This window comes from Lissotriton helveticus, chromosome 8 (assembly GCF_964261635.1).
Source record: "Lissotriton helveticus chromosome 8, aLisHel1.1, whole genome shotgun sequence".
Lineage (NCBI taxonomy): Eukaryota > Metazoa > Chordata > Amphibia > Caudata > Salamandridae > Lissotriton > Lissotriton helveticus.
Window position 1 is genome coordinate 1,226,417,365 of NC_136069.1, and position 26,314 is coordinate 1,226,443,678.

General features: G+C 45.3%; 1 protein-coding gene across 14 annotated transcripts in view; it reads right to left on the minus strand.

Annotated features, from left to right (window-relative positions):
* INPP4A (inositol polyphosphate-4-phosphatase type I A) overlaps positions 1 to 26,314 on the minus strand; it is a 1,031,799-nt gene that overhangs the window by 21,793 nt on the left and 983,692 nt on the right. For all 14 annotated transcript variants that reach the window (XM_078658189.1, XM_078658185.1, XM_078658188.1 and 11 more), the window contains one exon: positions 7,574 to 7,728. In XM_078658189.1, the coding sequence (XP_078514315.1) occupies positions 7,574 to 7,728 (155 nt within the window). The remainder of the gene's footprint in view (positions 1 to 7,573; positions 7,729 to 26,314) is intronic.

The window sequence follows — 26,314 nt, forward strand, 5'->3', positions numbered from 1 at the left end:
TTACAGGTCAACAGGAATTACCATCTACACAACCACATATTGCTCCCTGCAGGGTAATTCATTTTCCAGTTGTGATGTAGGTGAGCTAAAGGTAATTTCTTTTACGTAAACAGGCATGAGGAGCGCTAATTCATTGATTTAAGCCACTGAATCCCTGAGAGGTCTAAAGTTACTATGCACACTGTAGGCACTCTAAGAAAACGTTCTCCACACTTAAGGATACTTTGACATGAGCAAACAAGTGCTTTATTTGGAGCTTGTGGTTAATATAGGAAACCTATTCATGTGTACAATAAAAGGGTCTTTGTGGAAGAACAAATGGATTAAACATTAGTAGCAGCTTTCTGTCAGTTTCCTCCATTCCTTTACCAAGCCCCTAACTAAATCACCCACCCCCACTGTCCCTAGCAAATAATTGTCATACAATTTATACATATAAATATAAAAAGTTCATGCACAATTCTGAAACTCAACCTGGGGTTGACAATGATATGCTGTTTGTTACTTTGGAAAGCTGTATCTTTTCAAAAAGGTGAAAATAGAGAACGTCAAAGTACTTGAGAATTCATATTTTCTCCTTCATGTGCCTTGACTTTGAAAAAAGCATAAGTAGGCCCCTTGTGCCGCTGAGGTACATAAAAATATATAACTCTCACCTGCTACTTGTCGATTTTACCAGCACTGCTAAAATGTGCAGGCAATATAGCGAGGGAAGAAAAGATCATTTAAAGAGATACAAATCCCAGGCGGCCTGCCCTCTGAGAAAAGCAAAATAAGTGGCAGATACTGGAATTTCTGGTTGGAAGAGGTACGATTTGCAAGCGGTGAGGAAAAGCAGTCTATGGTGAGATGGTACGCCATGAAAGCTCACTAAGGGAATGAGGTACTAGAGCACGGTAAACACCGTGGGGTGGAAGGAAGCCGAAGATAGGGAAAGAGGAAACATTTCTCAGTGCATCACTATACCACCAGAATTTTGCTGGTAGACAGCTTATACATATAGTCTCCTGGTAAAATATATGGATGTATATTACATAAATACTACAATAGAAATAAGAAATTGTAAGGCTTTATCATATCTCCTGTCAGGCAATCCTCCCATGGCACATTCATTTGTTCAGCAGAAAGTCAGCTGTAAATCTGTATTCTGCAACATGGCTTGTTTGCGTTTAAATCAAGATTTTCTTCATTTGCAGCGCAGTTTGGCCACCAGGTACGCTACGCTCAGAAACAGCCACACAACAAGTAAATTGGGGCTGAGCGCGAGTAAAGGAATGGAGTAGAGGAGGCTGGGGTCTAGCCTGAAATCTCGTATGGGCACCAGACCACTCAAGTTCTTCTGGGTGACTACCTCCCGTGTTCCAATGCTGTGAAAAGGAAAAAGGTCGGTGAAGGCAAACAAGGAATAAAAAAAGAGAATGAGAGGAAGGTCAACATGCAAGAGGGGTACCAGAAAAAGCCATCAATGGAAAAAGGAGACCAGAAAAAAAATTCAGAAGGTGGAATATGGGAAAAAGACCAAACGTTGGAAAATAAGTTAAGAAAAAGACACAAAAATGCAATAAAAACAACAAACAAATTACAAATAAATTCATAAAATCATTACAGATAAACAAGAGAGAGAGGATAAAAAAGAAGAGAAACATAAGAAAAAGTACTGTATTCTACTGAAGAAGAAAAGTTGAAAAGCAAATGGTTTTTCATGTTTGCTCTGTTAGCAGGCCAGGCGGTTTTTCATGCGGCCATGCCATGCTTTGACATGCTGCGAAGAAATGGGTCTCTGAAAGGCAAGCAGAACATGAACCACCACTGCAGTATTTGACCCTTTCCAGCAAGCTTCATGTTTTGGAAGATTAATTTTTTTAATGAATGATTCTGTTTAGGATTTAGTTTTTGCTGCAAGGATACATGTCAGTTTATGTTTATGTAAATTAGGAGCTTGAGGAAGTAAGCGTGAAAGTAAACATTTTAAAAGACATCTAAAGTTATTTACTGCAATGGAAGGCTGTTAAATAGTTAAGAGTTGTATTCTTTCTTCACTTACCATTTCTTGATATTCTTTGGAGTCCACTGGCACAAAAAATAGCTCATCCTCCAGGGCTGGCTACCATATCTCTCTACTCAACCTGCTTAAAGTGTACTGGCCCCAACATATAATTTGATCACTCATGCATCAGGAAGATCTCAATTCATTAGCCATTGCCTAACAACTGTTGCAATGGGCTGGTGCCCAAAACCCTGTGCATGATTAAACAGGAGTATACCTGTTTTTTTCCTGTACAAAACATCTCTCTTAGTTTTAGTCCATAAGTCCCCTTTTAGGTACACATTGTGGTTTGGGGAAATATGGAAATATGAATATATATATATATATATTGCCATTTTTAGGTCTAACTTGCAAGTGCAGTTGTCTATAAGGCCTTTTTTTTATCACTTCTTTAAAATATAAAAAGAGTGGGCTTTGGCTCCGGCGAGTGGGCTACATGTCTCTAACCTCATGCTACTGGTAGTCTGCTGTATCAATCCACTCTCTATGAGGTGTTTGCATTGCAATGCATTACTGACTTTTATATTCTAAAGGTGCTCTGAATCATCACATATTACATTCTTATATCATAGATGCAATGTATACAAAAAGCAATTGTTTTATATTAAAAACAGTCAAGTGGGCTTTTTAAATGTCTTACTCAGGACTCAAAATATAAGCCACACCTTTTGACTTTGCCAGCTCTAAATAAGATTTCACCCAGGTTATTTTTCACCTCAAGATTCCTTACGTTAAGATAGCTTCACCTTTCACAAGTTAGAAAAAATGTCCAATATTTTCAAAGGCATATTTGTTTTGTGATGGATACCCAAACCCCTCTGTACAAGTCTCAATCCATAAAATGTCCACAAGGTGCTAGACCGGGATTTCTGAAAACTTTTTTTTTTTTTTACTTGTCCGACAGATAAAGGCAAAGGCCCCAGAAGGTGAACATTTTGCTGAAGCCACACGTTAGACAACATCCTTCCTTCAACTTAAGGGGCAATCATAGACAAATTCATCGAAAAGCAGAAAGAGATGGGGGGAATTAAAAGAAATGGTTCAAGAAAGAGGGGGAAACAGCTGTAAAAAGAGTGTCTCTTAACGACTGGCAAGTACATCATTCTTCTAAGTGATAACTTTGTCACTACATATTCTTCAATTCCAGAAAAATATCAAAGTATCAACCTACAAATCTGAGGAGCTGAAGAGAAATTCATGAAAACCTCTATTGGTGATAAAGCCTTAATTCAGCACAGAAAACAAATGATGTCTGAGTTTGAACATGAGTTTCTAGACAGCAGTGAATAGTAGCCGTCAACGACACAATCCTTGCAGGGCGTCAGCATTAGTTTTACGCTTAGCTGCTTTTCACACACCCATCTACTAAAATGGATGTGACTAAGACATTTAGTAAAAGGGGCTGTTTATTTTTCTGCCACTTTTGTACACAATAATTCTTGGTACTTGGCAGAGTTTGGCACAAGATATTTCTTTGTAAGAACCTTTCTCTAAGAAGCACCACCACACCAAATGAAGAGCTGACAGTCCTCCCATTTGTGTGATTCACTAGTTAGGAGCACTCCTCTTTTTTCACAAAAGTGACTTTTTTAACTTGCTTTCAATAAGTGACAAAGAAAAATGCAAAAAGTTGAATCGTTGATTCATTTAATACTCCGAAATGAACAAGAAAGGTTATTTTGTAAAGAAATTTGAAATAGAAGAACCCATAAGCTCAAAGGAATCAATCTACATAGAGCCTAGCAAAAACAATCAAGGTCCTACTGAACTGGCATACAAGGCTTTGGTGGAAACAGAGTTTTTACTCAACAAAAATTACATGATCACTGATAAGTCGAGAAAACACATTAATTGAACTGATTCTTGTAAATTAATGCAAATGGAAATTGAATTGTCCATTTATGGTATAGAAAACTTCAGCTGCTCTTTAAAACAAGGAAATATGAACCTCAATTTTTACTGACCCAGCCAGGAGCAGCAAAGACCATTTTCATCATATATAATGTTGATCTCTAAAGGCAAAAAGGAATTAAGGTAATGAGAAGGGGCCTAAAAAAATGAAGTATATCGTCAGCTTATCCAAGCACCTCAACAGACCCCTCACTTCCAAACTCTGGAAGAAGACAGATTGCATCTTTCCTTAAATGCCAACACAAACCACTCCAGAGGAAAGTAACTCACTTGCAGTGCAAGACATTGTTGCACAGCTTCCACTCCTCACAAATCACCAATAGGAAGCTAGGTAAGCTCGTTCCGAGACAAGATATAAGAGGGGAATACTTGGAATCCCTATCCAGCACCCGTTAAAGAGGAACTGCCTTTTTGCAGCAGTAAAGAGACGAGGGAAACTCCCTTTGTTCAGATAGTGCACTGCCTTTGTGTTAAGTACATTTTTGATCTCCATCACCAGGTACATGCAATTCTCAGGCAGGTGGATTGGTCCTAGATTCACAATAGTGATATGGAGGTTATTCATTCTTGGAGATACAAAACACGTCAACAAGCAGTCTTTTGGATCACTTTGATAATTATTGGCTGGTGCTGCAGTGGTTCAAATGGCTCCCTACTAAGGAGGTTGCTGCCCAAAGTCCATTAAGATAAATTCACTAATGAGTTACCTCAATGTTTAACACATTTGTGTCACTGTACCGATGGAAGGAAGAGTAGTTGAAATCTTGCCTTGGAAACCCAAGATATTCAGGATGAATACCCGAGATTCCATTAGCCTAAAACAGGAGTACAGACACCAAAAAGTAGATGCTCAGGGAGACCACGTGAGGTGTCTTACATATGTGCCTATTGTGAACATCCTCATTGAACATGACAAAGCAAGATTGAAACATTTAAAAATTCATGATGCTCACATCATGAGGGAGAGTGCACATCTCTGTAAAATAGATCAGTAGCAACTCCACTGTGTTGTTTTTGTTCAACACCGTAGCAAATTATAGGAAGATGTAAATGGTTCTGCTCCTCAAGTTTGTGGGAGTGCAACCAGAAACTTCACAATGACTCTCAAAGTAAATTGTGAATTCAAAGGGAGAGCCTGGCATTATCATTTACCTATGCATGCCAAGAAGATAATATGGCTTGACAGTATGGAAATGTGGAAACATGTGCCCTGATTGTTCAGACAGATCAAGCTCGATTTATCAGAATGCTCTGGTGAAACTGTGCCAAAGTGTTCACTTTGAATGGCTTGTGGTATTTCTCTAAGGTCAAGGATAGAACATAACATTCAGTCTCTTCTAAAGAACCTGAAACATTTGCACCACCTTTATCTCTTGCAATACTGCTGATTGTGTTTTTGAGTAGTAAAAATGCACCTCTCCCTGGATAGCTACACAATTCCCAACAAGGAAATGACTACACTTTTATGCTTTGCGTTTTCATGCTTTGCTTCATTTGACACAGACGTAGATTGTACTTTGGACACTAAGGAGGTTTGGTCTTTGAATTATCACAATATAGAATGTCAAAGCTTATTCAAGTCTTGCTTTAGCTAGCCCTTGCTTTGTTGCTTTGCAGATGGCTTTTCTGTTAATCTGTCTTGTTTCTCCAACTCTCAGATCTATCACATAACCTTCAAGCCCAATGAAATGTCTTTCCAAACTTTGCTCACAAATAGTACTCCTTGGATGCCAGATCAAAAACAGGCCTTGTTCTGCAATTTCACAATGACTATCTCTACCAGTAGCATCCACTAGCTACTTGCCCAAAACCTGCATCCAATTACACTGTGAATAAACTAGGATCTCTAAAGAGTAGGGAGATTTGTGAAGAGGGTGGCTGTTATATTAGAAGATCAGTAATGTAATGGGTATTCAGCATTAGCTAAATATAAGCGTGTTTCAAATTAGCACTATGGATGAGAAAGATTGGTTCATAAAATCAGATTACTTAGAATGCTTGCACTAGCTACTGTTGTTTGCCAACATTTTAGTCTCACTGGCAGGGATAAGAGGCAAACCTACCCTGTGGGTTTGTCTTTTTCTGTTTTGGGTCAAATTGGGTGAAGCATATGCTAATAATCGTATTGCCAAGATAGTTTCAGACATAAACAGCATAAAGTCCCTGCACTACTTATGCACCCTTTTCTTTGGCTTGTGTATTTAACAGTAGTTAATACCCACTTCAAATAAATGTAGCCACAGTTAAATCTTAATTACAACACTGAATCGTTCAAAGCCAATCTGATGGCTTCAATGCATATGTTCACACTCAACTCTATGTTGGCAAGAAAAGTCATAGCACTGGAATTAAAGAGGGAAATCAAGAGGAAAGGTAAATAAATAGGGAAGTACAAAAGCAATGTATTAGACCCAAGGGTGCCCATGTACTCCAGGATAGTAAAATCCCACAAGATTTTCAGGATAACCACTATGACAAAATGGCACACTTTGAGCATGAGCACTGGAATTTAGATGTAACTTTTAGAGGTTTTCCTGAAATTCTGACATGTATACAGTAGTCTTTAACCTACGCTAGACAACTTGGCAAATTCTGTTTTCTAACTAATGTGAACCTGGCTGAGAGGAGTAGTAATAGGTTTTGTTTGTTTGTTTTAATGTTAGATGAAGTTAGAAGAAAGGGTCAAATAACAGAAACATACAGAAAGGATAAGAGCACTGAATATTTTAGAGAAAGCTGATGACGACAAAAAGAACAGTACATTAAAAGGAATGAAATCCAGAACAAAACTCAAAAAAATAAACTTAAAATTGCTTTCTTATCCTTTCTTTGGGTATGTAAAGGGAGAACATTTTCCAGCAGTGCTTCAAGCAAAGGCGCGGAGCAACAGTAAAAAAGAACTGGAGGAAATTACAGCATTTCATTCTGCGTTAACAATTTCTGCTGAGAAGGAATACAGGAGGTTTTTAAGTTGATGTGACAACGGCACACTGAACAGGTTGTGATGGAGGTTTGACTGCATTATCATGAAAACATTCATACTGACAATTAGCCCAACATAGAGCGAGCTGTGTTGTATTGCAGGGGTGGAAGCATAGCAAACCAGTGCAACCTGCAGATGCATTCCCCTTTAGAAATCAGGCAGAGGAGCCAGGGATAGCCGCCTGTCTCCTTCCCCAGCCCCTGTGTGGGCAACCTCATTGTGGCTTTTATCAGCCATTCTGTTGCTTACTGGGTATGAATGGAATACAAAATACCCAAAAAATGGTGATGACTTGGGCTCTTACATGTCCACTTCCTAAGATCATGTACTACTCATCGCACATGTTGCCTACTAACACTTCACAGATCAATGGGGAAAAAAGCATCCAGGCAGCTGTTGTATTTTTTTTTTTTACATGCAGGTTGGTCATTTTATGTGTTGAAAGTATATAGTTTGGTGTAAAGTATGAGATTGCAAAAAAAACTAAAATAAAAAGTTTTTGTTTTGTTTTTCTTTGCTTTGATTTCGTTCTAACTGTACTTTTTATAAAGGAACTGGATATTCTGCTCATCTGCAGTTTACATGGATCATTAATCAGGGAGTCAATGGTGAGCAAGCAGTGCAATGCTTACCTCCTCATGCACTCCAGAGCCTGTGTGAAGACCTGAGGAGCCATCCCATGTTCATGCTGCAAGATCAGGCACTGTTCCAGAGTCACTGACATGGCGGTTCGGTCCTTGGCACTTTTGCAGCTTGTAAACCTGACACCATTCAACCTGCGGCATATCTAGAAAACAAGGATAGAAAATATAGGTTTTACATCCCTCACTAAGGACTGAAGCCAAAAGAGATGGTGGAGAAGTGGCAGGGAATTTAATATTAAAGATATAATATTATGCTCTTAGTGGGCTACATGTTCCTATTCACATCTTTTTCACGTTGTAGTAAGTACAGCTGTTGGGCTGTCAGACTATAGAACATTACTGAAATAGCGTAATGCTTCCAATAGGCGAAAGTTAAACAATTCAGTTTCTTTCAAGGAAGAGCCTGAAAATACAAGTTTAGTCGTTTGTCCCAGCCTAACTCTCACATTGTTAAAGCTACACATGACCTGATAAAAACATAAAAACATTGATAATCAGTTTCCGATTTGTGGACCAGTGTAACAAATAAGGTCCTCAGTATTGTGTGAGGGTGAAGCATGAGAGACATTTTCCCCAGATACTGGGGAAGTCAGAGGTAACATAATAGTATCTGCAGTGAGTAATTTGCTTTCTCTTACGGTGCCTTGTTGCCCTGGATACTACTGTACTCCAGTTGGATTGCCCATGTACTCCCCTTTGTACTACGGAAACTCCAACGGTACTATGAGTGAGCAGTCAAGGTTTAGGCCAGGAGATGGTAGTGTACTTTGAAATCTAATTCAAACAGCTACAACAGTTACACACTGCAAAGGTCAATGTCCAGCCGCACATATGTTAAATAATAGTATATCTTTCATTAGAGTAGGACAGTTTACTGATGAAGAACAAAGAAAATTGGAAGATATTAGGACCTTCTGAGGCTCCAGTGTCAGCGAGGTGGTACTACACCGAGTTCTGGAGAGAAAATCTTCAAATACTCATTGTTCAGGGCACCTGGAAGTTGGGTAGTCTCCATGGGCTCAGCTGTTTTTTTGCATCGGCGGGATATCCTTTCCCTGCTTGCCACTGGATGGCTGCTGCTGCTGCTACAGTTGCAGCCAATCCTTTGGATGACTCCCAAAACTTGCTGTATTCACGCCGCCCTTAAGTTAATTACTGGCCTTCAGGAGCTCGGAATATTTCCTACTCCTCTGCACATCGTACAACGAATATATGAATCTATTTACCGTGTGTATCCGATTCCACTACAGCTGTTCTTATCCTGCTGCCTCGGATCTCTGGGTTGAGTTCTCAACCCTTTGTTCTTTTGTCTCCACCACTTCCTGTATTCTTCCCAGTGATTACGACTTCAGGCACATCTGTTTGTGTGCCCCACACATGATCTGACCGCGCTGAAGAAGGTGTGACACAAACCTGTGTTAGACACCGAAACTCGCGTTGGCGCAGGATAACCATATGTCTCCGTTGTTCCACCTTTCCTAAAAAGAAGATACTGGACTATGGACTGTATTAACTTATAAGCCTATCAATAGCTCGATATCCATTGCTTATCTCTTGTTCAAGCTTCAACTCACTTCCACATTGGAAGGATCATGTATCCAGTGTCTTGTAATGTTCAATATTTTAATTCATGAATTTCCAGAGTGTATGAGTATGTTTGGGCCTGTGGTTGTTTGTGTGCATTGAGACAGTGTATGTGTGGCACCTCACATGTGTATATTTATGCTGTAACTCTATTTTGTTGTTTGCCCTTTTCTATTCATTTTGATGAAATGGTATAAGGAAAATGCTACTTACCAGTATGCATCTGTTCTTGGCATGTAGAGCTGCAGAGTTGCACACAGTGCATAGATCGCCACCTAGTGTTGGACCCAGATGTTTGCAGTTTGTTGTTGTCCTGAAAAGTTCTTTGGAAGTCACGAGATAGGTGACACCTCCTTTGGACCACATTGCGCATGGGCATCGGCTCCATCCTCAGATTGTTTTTCGCCATTAGGGAAATGATGGAGCTTTGCAAGAAAAGGAAGGATGCCCATGTAATTTGTATCTAATTAAGATAATACTCGAACAGACTAGGGTAGCCGGGGAGGCGGGTGGGCGTGTGCAACTCTGCAGCTCTTCATGCCAAGAACAGATGCAAACTGGTAAGTAGCATTTTCCATTCGAGGCATATGAGCTGCAGATTGCACACTGTGCATAGATTGTATAGCAGTACCCACTCTTAGCGGCGACCACCCCTATCTGTTGCAGTAGTTTGAAATAATGTTTTGAAAACAGCCTGGCTCACATTAGCTTGTTGTTTGGTTTGCACATCTACACAATAGTGTTTTGTGAATGTGTGCGGTGTAGATCATGTAGCTGCTCTGCAGATGTCATCTAGGGGAATGTTCCCTAAAAATGCCATTGAAGCCCCTATCTTTCTTGTGGAGTGGGCTTTAGGAGGAACAGATAACGTACGTTTAGCTTTGTGGTAACAAATCTGTATGCATTTGCCAATCCATCTAGCTATCCCAGATTTTGAAATGGGATTACCCTTGTGTGGTGGTGAGAAAGACACAAAAGTTGTTTTGTCTTACGAAAGGGTTGTGTCCTCTCGATGTAGTATAGCAATGCTCTTTTGACATTGAAGGTGTGAAGAGCTCTTTCTGCTACTGTCTGTGGTTGCGAGAAGAAAACGGGCAGTTCCACCGATTGATTGAGATGGAAGGGAGAAATTACTTTGGGCAGGAATTTTGGATTAGTACGTAGAACTACCTTATTATGATGCATTTGCAAGAAGGGTTCTTGAATGGTTAGTGCTTATAGTTCACTAACTCTCCGCAGAGAAGTAATAGCTACTAGGAACGCAATCTTCCATGTTAAAAATTGTAGTTCACATTTGTGTAAGGGTTCGAAGGGAGGTCCCATTAGCCGTGTGAGAACAATGTTTAAATTCCACACAGGTGAAGGTGGTACTCTGGGAGGAATTATTCTTTTAAGGCCTTCCATAAAGGCTTTAATAGCAAGCACTCTGAACAGAGATAGATGCTGTCTGTTTTGCAGATGTACTGCTATTGCAGCAAGATGTAGTCTGATAGACGTGTAGGCTAAGTTACATCTTTGGAGATGAGTAAGTATCCTATGATGTGTTGAATAGACAAGTCTAGGGGGTTAATATTGTTGTTCTGACAATATATTACAAAGCGTTTCCACATAGCTGCATAACATGCTCTAGTGGTTGGACGTCTAGCTTCTTTTATGACATTCATGCAGTCTGGAGGAAGGTTCAGATATCCAAATTCTAGGATTTCAGGAGCCAGATCGCAAGGTTGAGCTGAGCTAGGTCCGGGTGCCTGATCTCTCCACGGTTCTGTGTTAAAAGGTGTGGAGACAGGTATCATTTTTGGTGCTGTACTACAGAAAGTTGTAGCAGTGTGGTGTACCACAGCTGTCTGGCCCACGTTGGAGCAACTAGGATCAGGGTCAGACAATGCTGCTGTAGTTTGCGTACTACTAGTGGCATGAGTGGTAGAGGTGGAAAAGCGTACGCAAATTTGTTTGACCAGTTCATCCATATCGCATTGCCTTTGGACAGTGGGTGTGAATATCTGGCGGCGAAGCTTGGGCATTTGGCGTTTTCGTGGGTGGCAAACAGGTCTATCTGAGGTTGTCCCCACATCTGAAAGGATGGTTGAAGAACTTACATATGAAGTTCCCACTCGTGGGTCTGTTGTGTCTGACGACTTAACAGATCCGCTATGGTATTTTGTACTCCTGGAACATGTTGGGCTAGAAGGAATATGTTTTGAGGTATAGCCCATCGCCATATGTCCTGCGCTAGTTGAGAGTGTTGCAGGAAGTGTGTTCCTCCCTGTTTCTGTATGTAATACATGGCTGTCATGTTGTCCGCGCGGACTAACACAGCTTTGTTTGATACTTGCTTTTGGAAAGCTTTTAGTGCTAGAAATATAGCTAGTAACTCCAGATGACTGATGTGGAGTGACTTTTGTTGCGGTGTCCACCTGCCTTGCATGGTGTGTTGTAGTAGGTGGGCCCCCCAGCCGGAAAGCGATGCATGCGCTGTCAAGATTATCTGAGGAACTGGCTCTAGGAACGGTTGTCCCTGGGAAAGGTTTTTGGTGTTCCACCACTGCAGAGAGCGATGAGTCCGGCCGTCTACTTGTTAATTGACCTTGAGCCTGGTTCCATTGACGTGATAGGCACTCTTGTAGAGGACGCACTTGAAGTCTTGCATGGGGCACTATGAAAATGCAAGAGGCCATCATCCCTATTAGTTGCATGAACACTCGTGCTGGAAGGGATTGTTGTGGCTGAAACTTTTTGAGAAGAGTTTGCATGCTGGCTATCCTTATTGAAGTGGGAAAAGGTAGCGCTGTTGAGGTGCTTATTGTAGCCCCAAGGTACTGTTGTACTTTGGATGGTTCCAGATGAGACTTGGTGTGGTTTATTGTGAACCCCAAGTTGTGGAGCAGTTGGATTGTGGCATGAGTGTGTTCCACACACTGGTTGTATGAGCTGGTTTTTATGAGCCAGTCGTCGAGGTACGGGAAGACATGGATGTGCTGTCATCGTAAATGTGCTGCCACTACTGCTAGGCACTTGGTGAATACTCTTGGTGGTGTTGTGACTCCGAATGGGAGTACTTTGAATTGATAGTGCTGCCCATCTATTACAAATCTGAGATACTTCCTGTGAGCCTTGTGAATGGGAATGTGGAAGTATGCATCCTTGAGATCTAGAGTAGTAAGGAAGTCGTTTTGTAACCGGAGCGGAAGGACTTGTTGGAGAATGACCATGTGAAAATGGTCTGACTGTATGTATATGTTTAGCGGTCTGAGGTCCAGAATAGGCCTTAGAGAGCCGTCCTTCTTTGGAATTAGAAAATATAGAGAGTAAACCCCCTTGTTTTGTTGGTGCAGAGGAACTGATTCTATTGCACTTTTTTCTAGCAGAGATACTACTTCTTGCTTTAACAGTGATAGATGTTCTTGTGACATTGGACGCTGTTTGGGTGGTATGTTTGGGGGGGTAGATGTTAGTTCTAGACAGTAACCTGACTGAATAATTTGTCGCACCCACCTGTCTGATGTGATGTTGGTCCAGGCAGGAAGGAATTGTTGCAGTCTTCCCCCCACAGGAGTGGAATGTTGGGGGGGGGGGGGGAAGGGGAGGAAAGTCATTGGGTAGGGGTGGAGGCAGAGCGGGAGTTGTTGGTTTTTGTCTCTGCCTTTGTTGTTGTTACCCCTGTAACCTCCTCTTTGGTAGCCCTTAGTGAATGTGGATTGGCTAGGGGTTTTGTAAGAAGTGGAGAGACTTTCCGAGGAGTAGCCTCTTGTGTTGCCTCTGTATGATGAGCGACGAAAAGAACGCCTAGGAGCTTGTTGCTGCAAGGCTCCCATAGATTTTGCTGTATCGGTGTCTTTTTTCATTTTTTTTAAAGACACGTCAACATTTGGGCCAAATAAATGTGTCTCATCAAATGGCTGATTAAGGATTGAGTTTTGTACCTCATGTTTAAAACCTGAAATACGTAGCCAGGCATGTCTACGTAGAAGGGTGCTGGTATTGATTGCCCTTGAGGCGATATCTGCAGCATCTAGGGCACAACAAATGGAAGTATTAGTAATATTTGTACCTTCCTGTATAAGTTCATTGGCCCTATTTTTGTATTTGTCTGGTAGATGCTGTATTATGGACCCCAGTTCATCATAATGTGCCCTGTCATATCTTGCCAGCAACGCTTGGGTGTTGGCAAAGCGCCAAATGTTAGCTGCTTGTGACGCTGTTCGTTTACCGGAGGCGTCAAGGAGCTTAGATTCTTTGTCTGGTGGTGAGGCCTCACCTGATGTCTGAGAATTAGCACGTTTACGTGCATTAGACACTACTAAATAATCTAATGGTGCTAGACCTTTAATGTAAACTGGATCTGTAGGGGCAGCTTTATATTCTTTCTCAATGCGAGGGTTGAGGACCCTAGCCTTGACAGGATCCTTAAAAACCTCTGTTGCATGCTTGATGACACCTTTAAGCATTGGCAAAATGGCAGTAGACCTTTGTGTGTTATCAAAAGTGTCTAAATGGAAATCTTCCTCCACCGCATCGGTGTTTAAGTCAACCCCATGATACTGGGCAGCTCTTTGGACTAGTAGGGACTAGTAGGTTAAAACCTATAGTGTCCTCTGGTGGAGAAGGTCTGGAAGGGTATACATCGTCTTGTGGGACGTAAGGCACATCAGGGGTGTTGTAATCATCCCATGGATTAGGTGACTCAGGGGTCTATTGGTCCCTGCTGGGTCATGTGCACCCCCACCTGTGTCATCAGAGTGTGTATCTACATCATCGTCTGGATTAGTGGATGGTGTAGGTGATTGGTGTAGGAGGAGGAACAGTATGGGGAGGTGATAGAGAAGGGACCCTTAATAGAGAGGTTGCTATGTCTCTCTTCTTTGGGGGAGGAGGAGGTGCCGGCACCTCAAGTGGTCTCTTTTTGGAGCAAAGAGTCAATTGACCAGTCTTAGGATCCTTTACAAGAGTTTTTTTATTAGGATCTGGTGTGAAAAGTTCTTCTGAGTAGGGAAGATCCTTCGGTGTGAAGTTTTCGGCTCAGTGAGTTTTTTCGGCACCGAGTCGGTAGCTGGTCTTGGGTCTTTTGGTTTAGAAGTGTGCCCTTTTGAAATGTCTTTTACCGGAGCTTGTTTTTTCGGTTCCGTGTGTTTTTTCGGCTCTGAAGCGTGTGAATCTGGAGGTTTAGGCTGTTTTTTTACTGGGCTCCGAGTGCGGTTTCGGCATCGATGAGCCGCTGCCAATCTTCGACGCCGTGTGCTTAGGTGTCGGAGCAACGGTCGGCGTGGTTGAGGAAGATGGCTTCTTCTTCGGTGTCGGTATAGGATCGGCACCAGGAATAGGCTGGCTCGAGCCCGAGCCGCCTAAGGCTTAGTAGGCTTCTTTGCCGGGCCCGAAGGTGGGGAGTGGGAAGCAGTCTCTCGGTGTGCAGCTGGGCCCGAAGGCGAGGGTGTGACCGAAGCCTTTTTTGAGGGTGTCGAGGAAGGGTTAGGGTCGACGGTCTTACTTACGACCCGTTGAGCTGGAGTGATGTCCTCGACGTAGGGGTCTTCGGCATCGGAGGAGCTGGTACTCTCTTCGGCGTGCTGGTGTTCTGGCACGTCGACGCCCTCTTTAAAGATGTCGTCGGGGATCGAAGCTGACGAGCGAGCCATAATTCTTCGAGCTCGTCGGTCCCGAATTGTCTTTTTGGAGTGGAATAAGGCACAAGCAGAACAGTCTTTGGCCTCGTGCTCCGGTGAGAGGCAAAGGTTGCACACCTCATGTAGGTCGGTGTGGGGAAACTTTGACCCACATCGAGGACACTTCTTGAATGCATCCTTTCCATGAGCCAGAAAGTAAGGCCTAGGTAGGCCCGAAGGCCTTCGTCAACGACCAGAATCGAAGACTTTGAAGTGGTGAAGAATCGCGTCGATGTGGAGCGCGATCGAAACAATACTGTCAAACTGGGTGAGGATTGCGCGCCGAAGGAAATTCAGTTCCAAACCGGAGCGAAGGAAACACATTCGAGCCCGATGGCGGAAAAAAACAATCTGAGGATGGAGCCGATGCACATGCGCTAGCTATGTGGTTCAAAGGAGGAGTCGCATATCTCGTGAATTCCAAAGAACTTTTCAGGACAACAACAAACTGCAAACATCCGGGCCCAACACTAGGTGGCGATCTATGCACAGTGTGCAATCTGCAGCTCATATGCCTCGAACATAAACATTAAATTTTCTACATAACTGTTTTCCTACATTTTTGGGGGAATCTGTATGGCTATGTCCTAATTTACCTGTGTCTTTGAGCGCTCCATAAACTTTTTTCAGGCAGCTTGGGTTTTTTCAGAATATATTTAGTCTCCATTCTTTCCACACAAAGGTGTTCTCAAATATCAGAGGACTGTACCTCTGGAAAAGGCCAGTGTGGGTATCCATTGAATAAGACGGTACATCCTGAGAACAGGGGCAACCTGGTTAAGGTGAAATGAAATGAAATAGTCGAAAAGGTAATCCTATAAGCTATGCCAGAAAATATAAGTAAGAACAGACTACTGATTGAAAAGCCATGTTTTCAGACCTTTCCTAAAGGGCACCAATCCTTTCATTTTCTTAAGGTCAGGGGAAGAGTATTCCAAAGCTTGAAAGTACAGGTAATGAAGCTTCTGCTTCCCCAATTCGATCTTCTTACTTTGGGAATAGTTAGATTAAATGCTGAAGAGGAGTGTAAAGACCTAGGAGGAATGTACCATTAGAAGCTTTGTTTCAAGTAATCAGGGTCAGACTCATGTAGGGTCTTAAAATCGATACAGAGTGCTTTAAAATCAATGTGTTTCTTCATGGGAGCCAATAAAGTTTGGACAGGGCTTGAGAGGCAGATTGATGCTTAGAGATCCTCAACAATTTGTGAGCTGCCGCATTTTCTACAATCTGCTGCTTGTTTAAGAGTCTTTTCTGCAAGTTCATAAATAAATCATTGCAGTAGTCCAGTTTGGTACAGTAGAGAGGCAGAAAGGAAAATGCTACTTACCAGTATGCAACTGTTTTGGCATGTAGAGCTGTAGATTTGTATACTTGTGCATAGATCGCCATCTGGTGTTGGGCTCGGATGTTTGCACTTTATTAATTGTCTTGGAAGAAGTCTTTGTAGTCACGAGGTAGGAGACTCTTCCTTAGGACGATAGTGCGCATGGGCATCAACTCCATCTTCAGATTGTTTTGCCATGGAGGGTTGTGATGGAGTTAGTAAGAAATAGAAAAGATGTCCATGTGTAAAGTATCTAAGTAAGATAGTACTGGAACAGATAGAGATATCCGGGGAGGCGGGTGGGCGTATACGAATCTACAGCTCTACATGCCAAGAACAGATGCATACTGGTAAGTAGCATTTTCCATTTGAGGCATATGAGCTGTAGATCATATACTTGTACATAGACTACACATCAGTTACCTCCTTAGCGGTGGCGACCTCTATCTGTTGCAGTGGTTTGAAAAAGTGTTCTTAATACAGCCTGGCCCACACTATACTGTTTTGTGAAAGTGTGTTGTGTAGACCAAGTTGCTGCTTTGCAGATGTCTTCTAAAAGGGATGTTTCCTAAGAATGCTATAGAAGCCCCTAGTTTGCGTGTGGAATGAGCTCTAGGGGGAATAGTTAGTGTGCGTTTAGCTTTAGCACAGCATATTTGGATGCATTTAACAAACCACCTTGCAATTCCTGCTTTTGAAATGGGATTGCCCTTATGAGGTGGAGAAAAAGCTACAAAGAGTTGTTTAGTTTTCCTAAAGGATTTTGTTCTCTCAATATAGTAGAGTAATGCTCTTTTAACGTCCAGCGTGTGAAGAGCTTGTTCTGCTACTGGCTGTGGGAAAAAGACTGGGAGTTCAACAGACTGGTTAAGATGGAAGGCAGAAACAACTTTAGGTAAATATTTTGGGTTAGGCCTAAGAACCACTTTGTTATGATGGATTTGTAAAAATGGTTCTTGTTTGGTAAATGCCTGGATTTCACTAACTCTCCTGACGATGTGATAGTGGCTAGGAAGGCTAGATTCCAAGTGAGGAATTGGAGTTCGCTTTTGTGCAAAGGTTCAAAAGGAGGACCCATCCTGGGGCCTAATTACCATTGGATGCATCGCACTCCCTGGCTCCTGGTTGTGGGGCATCTGGCCTCCCACCCCCTTTGTCTAATCTGAGACTTCATCGGCGGTCTTGTCGGGCACCAGGGGAGGGGCAAGGGGGGGGGGGCTTGTTGACGGCTGGGTGCGCACTGAGCCGGCTCCTTTATTCCTAAATTGGGGGCTCCTCATTTGGCCGGGGCCCCTGGCTCTCCCTCTCCTCCTGGGGGTCCACCTGTACTATTTCGGTGGCTGGGTCGGGCTGCGTGCGCAGGGGGTGTGTTGGCGCCCCTGGGGTGACCTGTGTGGCACAGTTTGGGGACTGCTTGGCCCGTTGGGGTAAATGCAAAAAGAACAATTGATGGACAAAATGCAGAACAATGCCATACATTCACCCCAATACAGAGATCTGGGCCTAAAACCATCGATTTTTTGCTCACCATGCCATTCCAATTTGGACCTAGCCATATGAAAATCAGTCTTGGCCCGTTGGGGTAGCCACGAGCCGGCTGGTCTGGCATTTCTTCTGGCCTGCAGGGATTTACCACTTGGTCGCGGGGAGCCCGTGGGCGGCCTGCACATACCCCGTGTGATTCTGAGATTGAACTCAAGTGGAGTGGAGGCGACAACCGTGCTGTGATCTTCGGAGGAGTTTTGTCCTCTAGCTTTCTGTGCACATCGCCTTTGGTGGATCCTTACTGAACGTTATTTATGTGGATGTCTGGTGGCCACAGTGACCTAGTGGGTGCCACGCATTGCAACTGGAAGGGGGGTCCCATTAGGGAGTTTGATGCACTTTGATAATGCTCGCATCCTTGTGTTTCTGGACTATACCCGACTTTTACAGTAGAAGCGGCAGTCTTGGATGGCAGCGAAGACTTGTCTCCGTGAACTGCAGCTACCATGCACCCTCCTGTATCCCGCGAGGTTGCAGGTAGTCTACAAATCCCGCACACTGTTTTTTGAGTCACCTGAAGAGGTTTTCAACTGGACAGATGAGACGGTGTGGGTGCGTCCACATACACCGCCCAGGCTTGAGTCAGATTACTCGAACAGTGAATCTGTTCATAACCCGCCAAAGCTCAAAATTAAGAGGACCAGACAATCGCGATCCAAACGCCGCTCACAATTTTACAGTGATGCCAGTAGATCTGGATCGGTGCCGCGGCAAGGGCACTCAGCCTCATGACTCAACAGGAACTCTATACGATGGCTAAACTTCGCACAATTTTGTTTTGTGGGACGAAGCAAATGTAGGGGCTAACATCCCCCTTTGACCCTCGTGGTCTGGGGGACAGTCCGTGGAATACAGGTGGGTTTCAGGGGATTCATTGGTTGAGGTGGAGGTGCCCCCCTTGGGGTCTCCGTGCGACAGATACTTCAGCTGTATCGAGGTATTGGGGTAGGGGTTTGTTGGGTCGTTTATGCTCTTAGTTTGCACTGTACTACTATTGAGTAGGGCTCTTAAGTGCTCTTTCTATGCAGATTGTTTCAAGTACCATGATTTGGGATGTTATCATTTCACTGTATTATCATACCACTGCTGTGTACCGCTGTTTCCTTTTAGGTTGTCACGTGACCTGCTAATCGATACTGCTGAATATGTAGATGCCTGCCCCATGGCTAGTTGGCGCCTCCCTGCTGGGGCTCTCAGGATTGTGAGCTGGAATGTCAGGGGGGGCCTAGACAAGGTAAAGAGGGGGGCCATACTTCATCAAGATAAACGCTATGGGGCAGATGTCCTGATGTTGCAGGAGACGCATTTGTTGGGGACAAAAGCCCTCTTCTTTCTCAGATATGGCTTCTCACAGGTCTTTCATTCTGGATTCACGAGGGGATCCTAGGGGGCTGCTATTCCTATACATTGAAGGGTCCCATATACTCACTCCAAGGCATGGGTTGACACGCAAGGGAGGTACGTCCTTATTCAGGGGTCCATCTAAGGGGAACAAGTAGTGTTGGGTAGTGTATATGCCCCTCCCCCTCTTTCTTGGACGCTGGTTGAGCGCCTTATGACTGTGTGGACTGATCTATCGGATGGTTTGGCAGTGGTCGGGGGAGACTGGAATTATGTAATGGATGTGGAGCAGGACAGGTGGCGACGTGGGGGACTGCCCGTGGCCGGCCAGCCCACTAAATTATCGTCCTTGGTCTCGGGAATGAGCTGGGTGGACACGTGGCGACAGCTGCGTGGAGAGGATCAGGGCTATACATATTTCTCGGCTGTGCATGACTCATTCTCAAGGCTAGATTATGTATTTGTGCCCTCTGGTAGAGAGAAATTCTTCAGAGGGGTCTCTCGGAACGTTCCCCGGTTACGATCCTGTTACTGCTCGGGACCCGCAAAGCCACCCTTTCGTTGGCGCCTCTCCCCTTGGCATTTGCAAGATGAACAATATAGGGACCACATTGGCCAGGCCGTCGATCAGTATCAGAAATTCAATGTCGGTTCTGTGGCCGCCGCAGAGCCCTTATCGGAGGGTATGAAGTCGACCGTACGTGGCCTGGATATCTCCTATTGCTCCGCTGCACGTCGGGTAAAGAAGGAGTCACTGTAGCGTTCGGAGGCCCTTATTTTGGATCTGGAGCGAGCGGGTAGGGAGGAGGGGTTGCCCTGGCACGTCGGCAGTTGGTGGTCGCGGGACATGCACATGCAGACCTATTAATGGACAAGGCCCGACTGGCATGGCTGGCATCCCATAGCAGGATCTACCAATGGGGAGATAAGCCAGGAAACTCCTCCATCGCCTGTGCCAGGGAGTTATGCGCCCCTCAGGTCCTCCCTGGGATCTTGGGGCCTGACGGGCGGACTCTTGGGGTTCCTTCTGCTACAGCTGAGAGCTTTGCACAATGCTATGAAGAACTCTATGCCCGAGGGAGGTTCTGTCGGAGGACTTGGTCCGCCGTTTTATAGGGGATCTGGAGAGCTGGATCTCCACCTTACAGAGCAGGAGATCGGCTCAGCTCTAGGAGATCTTAGTTCAGGAAAGGCCCCAGGTCCTAATGGATACTTTTAAGAGGTATTTCACGACTTTGGGACCTCATCTCCTGCGGGTTGTGGAGGAAGCTCGGGAACGCGGATGCCTCCCGCAGGATTGGAGGCATGCAGAGGGCATTTAACTCCCTCAGTTGGACATATCTTTTTGCTCTTCTTGACCGTCTGAATATGGGTCCACGCCTTTTGTCCTACTTTAAACTGCTATTTACGCACATTACAGCCTCGGTCCGTGTAGCAGGGTCGGTCTCCTTCACTTTCCCGGTGAGACGGGGTACCCGGCAGGGGTGCCCGCTACTGCCATTTCGATGGAGCCTTTGGTGGCCTAGGTGCGGATGGATGCACAGGTGGCCGGGTTTGAGTGGGCTCAGGGCCTATCAGACCAAACTGGACCGTGGCTACTTCGCAATTATGGAAATCTATGATGAGTCATCAGGCTTGTTCATGAACCTGAGTAAATCCATCTTATGGCCACTTGGGAATCGGGTGGAACTCGGTGCCTGGGCCTCGGCGGTGCAGGCTACTACAGTAGGTATGAAGTATTTGGGTGTCTTTTTGTCGGGCTCCTCGGAGATGTCATGGGACCGTAACATTATACCGGTGTGGATGCGTGTACGAGACGAGCTGAGGGTCTGGCCGGTCGGCCATTTTTAAGATGGTTTCGCTGCCACGGCTCCTCTACCAACTACAGAATTATCCCTTCCCCGTCCCTCCTTGATGGTTTTGCCAGGTTAATTTGCTTTGGGCGGGTAGGATACATAGGGTAGCGCTGCGGACATGTTTTCAATCCACTTATTGTGGAGGGTTAGCCACCTCGGATGTTCGCTCCTCTTATATGGCCTCGTAGTTATTGATACTAAACGACTGGTGGTACAGGGATAGGTCTGACCCCTCATATGCGGTGGAGCGGAGACACATGGGGACGCACTCTCAACAGATCATCCTATATTCGGCTTCTATACGTAAAGCCTTGCCATCAGCCACCAGGGTGTATTTTCAGGTGTGGAGATAGGCTCTGCGAGATATGGGGTGGTGGGGTAGATTGACGAAAGAGACCCCCCTTTGGTCCAACGGTAGGCTGCCGCAACTGGCACATTTGGCGGGCTTTCAAGACTGGGACAATATTGGGATTTCTACCCTGGGGGATGTTATGTGAGGCACAGTCCTTAAGTCTTTCCAGGATCTTCAGCGTGATTTCCAGATGCCAAAAACACAATTTTACAAGTATCTACAGTATAGGGACTCTGTCCTCCCCAGTGTTCAAGATTTGGAGTCCCTTCCAGACTTTAGCCCCATCAAGGCTAAATTGTTTATGGGCGACTTACAGAACCATAAAATATCTAGGATTTACCAGCCCTTGGTGAAGAACTGCCCACTACACTGGATAAACTCAGGGAGACATGGGAGGAAGAGTTGGGCTCACTGGAGGGTGACGACTGGTCGGAGGCACTGGCTTCCCCCTCGGGTGCAGCAATAGCAATGTGCCTCCGACTGATCCAATTCAATTATTTACAGCGGGTATATTACACTCGGGTCAAACTATGGAGGGCGGGCTTGATAGCATCCCCGCTTTGCTTGAGATGTGGTCAGGAGAATGGTACTCTGTTCCATACAGTCTGACAGTGTATGCCACTAGCGAAGTTTTGGCGGGGGGTGTTGACATGCCTTGCTGAGGTTTTGGGATGGGAGCTGCCCTCTTCGTCTCAATTGGTGGTGTTACATATAATGGAGGGGGTGGGGGGAAATATCTATCAGCGCCATTTGATGTTATTGGGTCTTGCACTTGCCAAACGAGACTTTGCACGACATTGGAAGGCAGAGGCCCCGCCCTCAGTGTCAGCATGGAAAAATGGCCTTGATTTCAATATGGGCCTGGAGGCTCCTATTTTTAAAGCCCGGGGGTGTCCGAAAAAGCATTTTAAGATCTGGAAGAGATGGGCAGACTATAGAAGCCTCTACATTGAGCCCATCTCTACGCGAGATGTGGCGCTTTTGGGTTAATCGGGCGGGGCAGTGGTGCAGGGACCTATGGGTTTCAGTGGGATTAATCAGTGATGTAGCGTGTGGGTACTTGTTGACTAATATGTGGTGCTAAGACAGTGCTTTGGGGGGGGATGGGGGGGGGAGTTCCGTTTATTTTTTTATTGCCTTTTGCAAATTTGTATATTAAATGTCAAAGCAATTTATCTTTTTTTGTATTGTAAAATGTGGCAGTTAGCCTCTGGGTTACAGAGCTCTGCATTATATTCGTAATTTGACGCAATAAAAACTGTTTTAAAAAAAAAAAGGAGGACCCATGAGTCTGGTAAGGACAACATTTAAATTCCATACTGGAGGTGGAGCTCTAGGTGGAATTATTCTTTTGAGTCCTTCCATGAATGATTTGATAGCGGGTACCCTAAACAAAGATAACTGTGGTCTGTTTGGGAGACAAGCTGCTAGTGCTGCGAGATGTAGTCCTATAGATGTATAGGCTAGGTTACATTGTTGTAAGTGTTAGAGATAACATATAATGTTTTGAATAGCAGCATTTAGTGGATTGATTTTGTTATTTGTACAGTAAATCACAAATTGTTTCCACTTTGCTGCATAGCATGCTCTGGTGGTAGGACGTCTAGCCTCCTTAATGATGTTCATGCAGTCTGGTGGGAGATTGAGGTAACCAAACTCTAAGACTTCAGGAGCCAGATTGCAAGGTTGAGTTGACTGGGATCTGGATGTCTTATCTCTCCATGGTTCTGAGTAAGAATCTTGGGTAAGAGGCGTAGCTTTTGATGAGGAACTACAGATAGTTCCAAGACGGTTGTGAACATGGTTGTTGGCCCATGATGGAGCAATCAGGATCATTGTGAGGAAATGCTGTTTGAGCTTCCAAACCACTAGTGGAATGAGTGGGAGAGGCGGAAAAGCGTAAGCAAATTTGCCTGACCAGTTATCCATAGCGCATTGCCTTTGGACAATGGTTGTGGATACCTGGGCGTGAAGCTTGGGCATTTTGTGTTTTGATGTGTGGCGAACAAATCTATTTGTGGCTGGTCCCACATGTGAAAAAATGAAAGATGTACTTGAGGGTGAAGTTACCATTCGTGAAACTGCTGTGTTTGACGACTGACCAGATCTACAATCTGATTGTGTACTCCTGGAAGGTGTTCTAAAAAAAGATATATCTTTTGCGGAATGGCCCATCTCCATATGCTTTGAGCTAGGTGTGAAAGCTGTAGAGAGTGTCCCCCTCCCCTTGTTTTTGTATGTAGTATATTGCTGTCATGTTGTCTGTACGGACCAGATTAAGGACCTCAACGACGTCCCAGACTCCCTTACTACCATCTTCGGCACCTTTGAGGAAATGTCGGGATTACGAGTAAACTGGGCCAAATCGGGGGCCTACTCCTTTAGCCCGGACGTTCCCGAATGTGACATATGCATCGGGGGTGGAAGGTTGCAGTGGTACCCGAGTACGTTCAGATACCTCGGGATCCACATCTACCGAGACCCAATGGACATCTTGGAGGGCAACCTGATGAGGGCGATCGCCTCTACCAGAGCACAAGTGGGATTCTGGAACACGCTGCCGCTCAATGTCCCTAGTCGCATAGCCTTGGCTAAAATGATAGTGCTACCGCGGCTGTTATACTATTTTGCGAACATACCAACATATGTACCTACCCGGGTGTTCCGAGACCTTGAAGTCCTGCTACGTAACCTGGTTTGGAACAAAGGTCGGCCTCGGGTCGCATTGACGAAACTCTACATGCCCTCTGCAGAGGGCGGACTAGCAGTTCCAAACATGGAATTATATTATCTGGCAGCACAAATGCAGTGGGTGTCGAGCTGGTTAGGTGGTAAGAATCTGAGCGACACGGCTACAGATACCACAGATTGGTCCCTGTTCCAGATTCAAATACTATTCCATCCGCTGACTCGGACTCCACGACCGCCGCAACTACTGCTCGCAGTAGCGCGCAGATGCTTCCTCCGCTGCTTGCGCCTGACACGGACTACGACGCCATATGCGCCGATATTACCACTGTTAGGCACCCCGACGCCGGCAGGGACCCTATCCGCTGTACAGTTGGATAGCTGGATCGCCGCAGAGGTGGAAACGATGGGCGACCTTTACTCTGACGGCGCCCTACTACCCTTTGCAACCCTCGTGGAGGATGCATCACTCCCGGCTGGACAGTTCCTGACACACGCTTCCCTCGTTCATGCGTTGACCACCGCTTGGGGGGACATATCTAGTGAGCCACCGACACACCATTTCGTGCAGTACTTGCATGTCATGAGCAACGGCACTCACATTATTCATTGGCTAACACAAGCGCTTCTCCTACATACACACCCGGCGACAGTACACCTAAAGGAAAAATGGGCGACAGACAGAGGGCGGGACTGGACGGACAGAGAGTGGGCTATGATCCTGGCTGGCCCAGTGAACATCCCCCGCAGCCCTCGTTTTAAAATCATACAATTTTATATACTGCACCGCGCATATCTCACCCCTGACAAAATAAATACTTTTCAGTAACAGACACAGCCTGCGGCCACTGCTCTCTCATAGGCGCAGATCTCCTCCACATGCTCTGGCTCTGTCCTGCCCTCCAGCAGTACTGGGATGGAGTGACCAAGATACTCCGACGTTGCACTAGGGAACACATACCGAACACGTGGGAAGCGTGCATATTGGGTTTGTATAAGCGCACACACCTAAACAGGGTCCAGACTAGATACTGGGATCTTGGACTTATCACAGCCAAAAGACTACTCACCAAGAGATGGAAAGCAGCCACACCCCCACACCTCCGACACTGGTGTCTGTCGCTGACAAATTGGGCGCGGGCTGAAAGCTCTGTCCTGCACCGGGAGGAGACAGCAGGGCTCAGAAAATTCCCCATCGCACAACAATGGGACGACATACTACACTCCTTCCTGCAGAAATGTACGGAACAGGGAATTACGTGAAGGAACACGTGCTGCCACCCCTACTCCCCGATACGACACCTTAATGAACACACATGATGCATCATGAACCCTCCTGTCGCCGTCAGGCCCAACGCACTCTCTGACTTGTACTCTCCTGTCACACACTGACGATTACCTGCCCCGCTCCCGGAGATGCACCGTCACATGCGACGCTGCGACGAGGGCCCGCGCCCCACACCGGAATGCCACACCCTTCGGCCGCTCATGGGCCCACCCCCCCCTACTAGCTCCGCTGCACTGGCGCCTTGCACCTTCCTGAGCCCCGCCCCCCCCCGCCTGCCTACCCCGCAAGACACAATTGACACGCTGACTCAGACTTCCACTTCCTCAACGCTATGGCAAACTCTACACATACCTGCCCCTACCTACCTCCTGTATAACCCATGTCCCTGTTTTGTAGTTAGTTGTTGCTTTGGTTTCATCTTCCCTTAGACCATGTCCGTACACATGCAACTTCATGCTTTACACCATTTTGCACCACGGGACACCCTCGGGTGTGAACACCGACGCTTGGACTCCTCGTCTGGGCACTGAGGTGCGGAACAAATCTTTTCACCAGAATGGATACACAGGGAAGTTACACGCCCCAAACGCGTGTAGTCGCCGAACGCTCTCAACACTCCCTCATATGGCGCCGAGCCCGCCCAACTATCGGCCCGCACAAAGGCACTCACTAATGACACACATCAGGCATGACAGGCACGGCTGCCACCGCTGCCACTGATGAGAGTAGATTCGGCACATCCACTTTGATCCACTGACTTTATACAGGAAAAACCCATAGACCATACACTTACTAAATACTGAATGTATACATGCTATGGTATAATGTGAAATACTGACATACGCTGCCGGACCCCAGGGTTGCCGGACTTGAAGCTGTGTACTATTACCTTTTGTATTGCTAGGTTCTATATCTGCTGCTGGCCCGGCTGGGTTGTAAGCTATGATGCTGTGTACACTAAATGTTGGACAATAAAGGTCTTTTTAAAAAAAATGTTGTCTGTACGGACCAGAACAGCTTTGCCTACGAGATGGAGTCGAAAGGATTTTAATGCTAGAAAGACTGCCAACAATTCCAGGTAATTTATG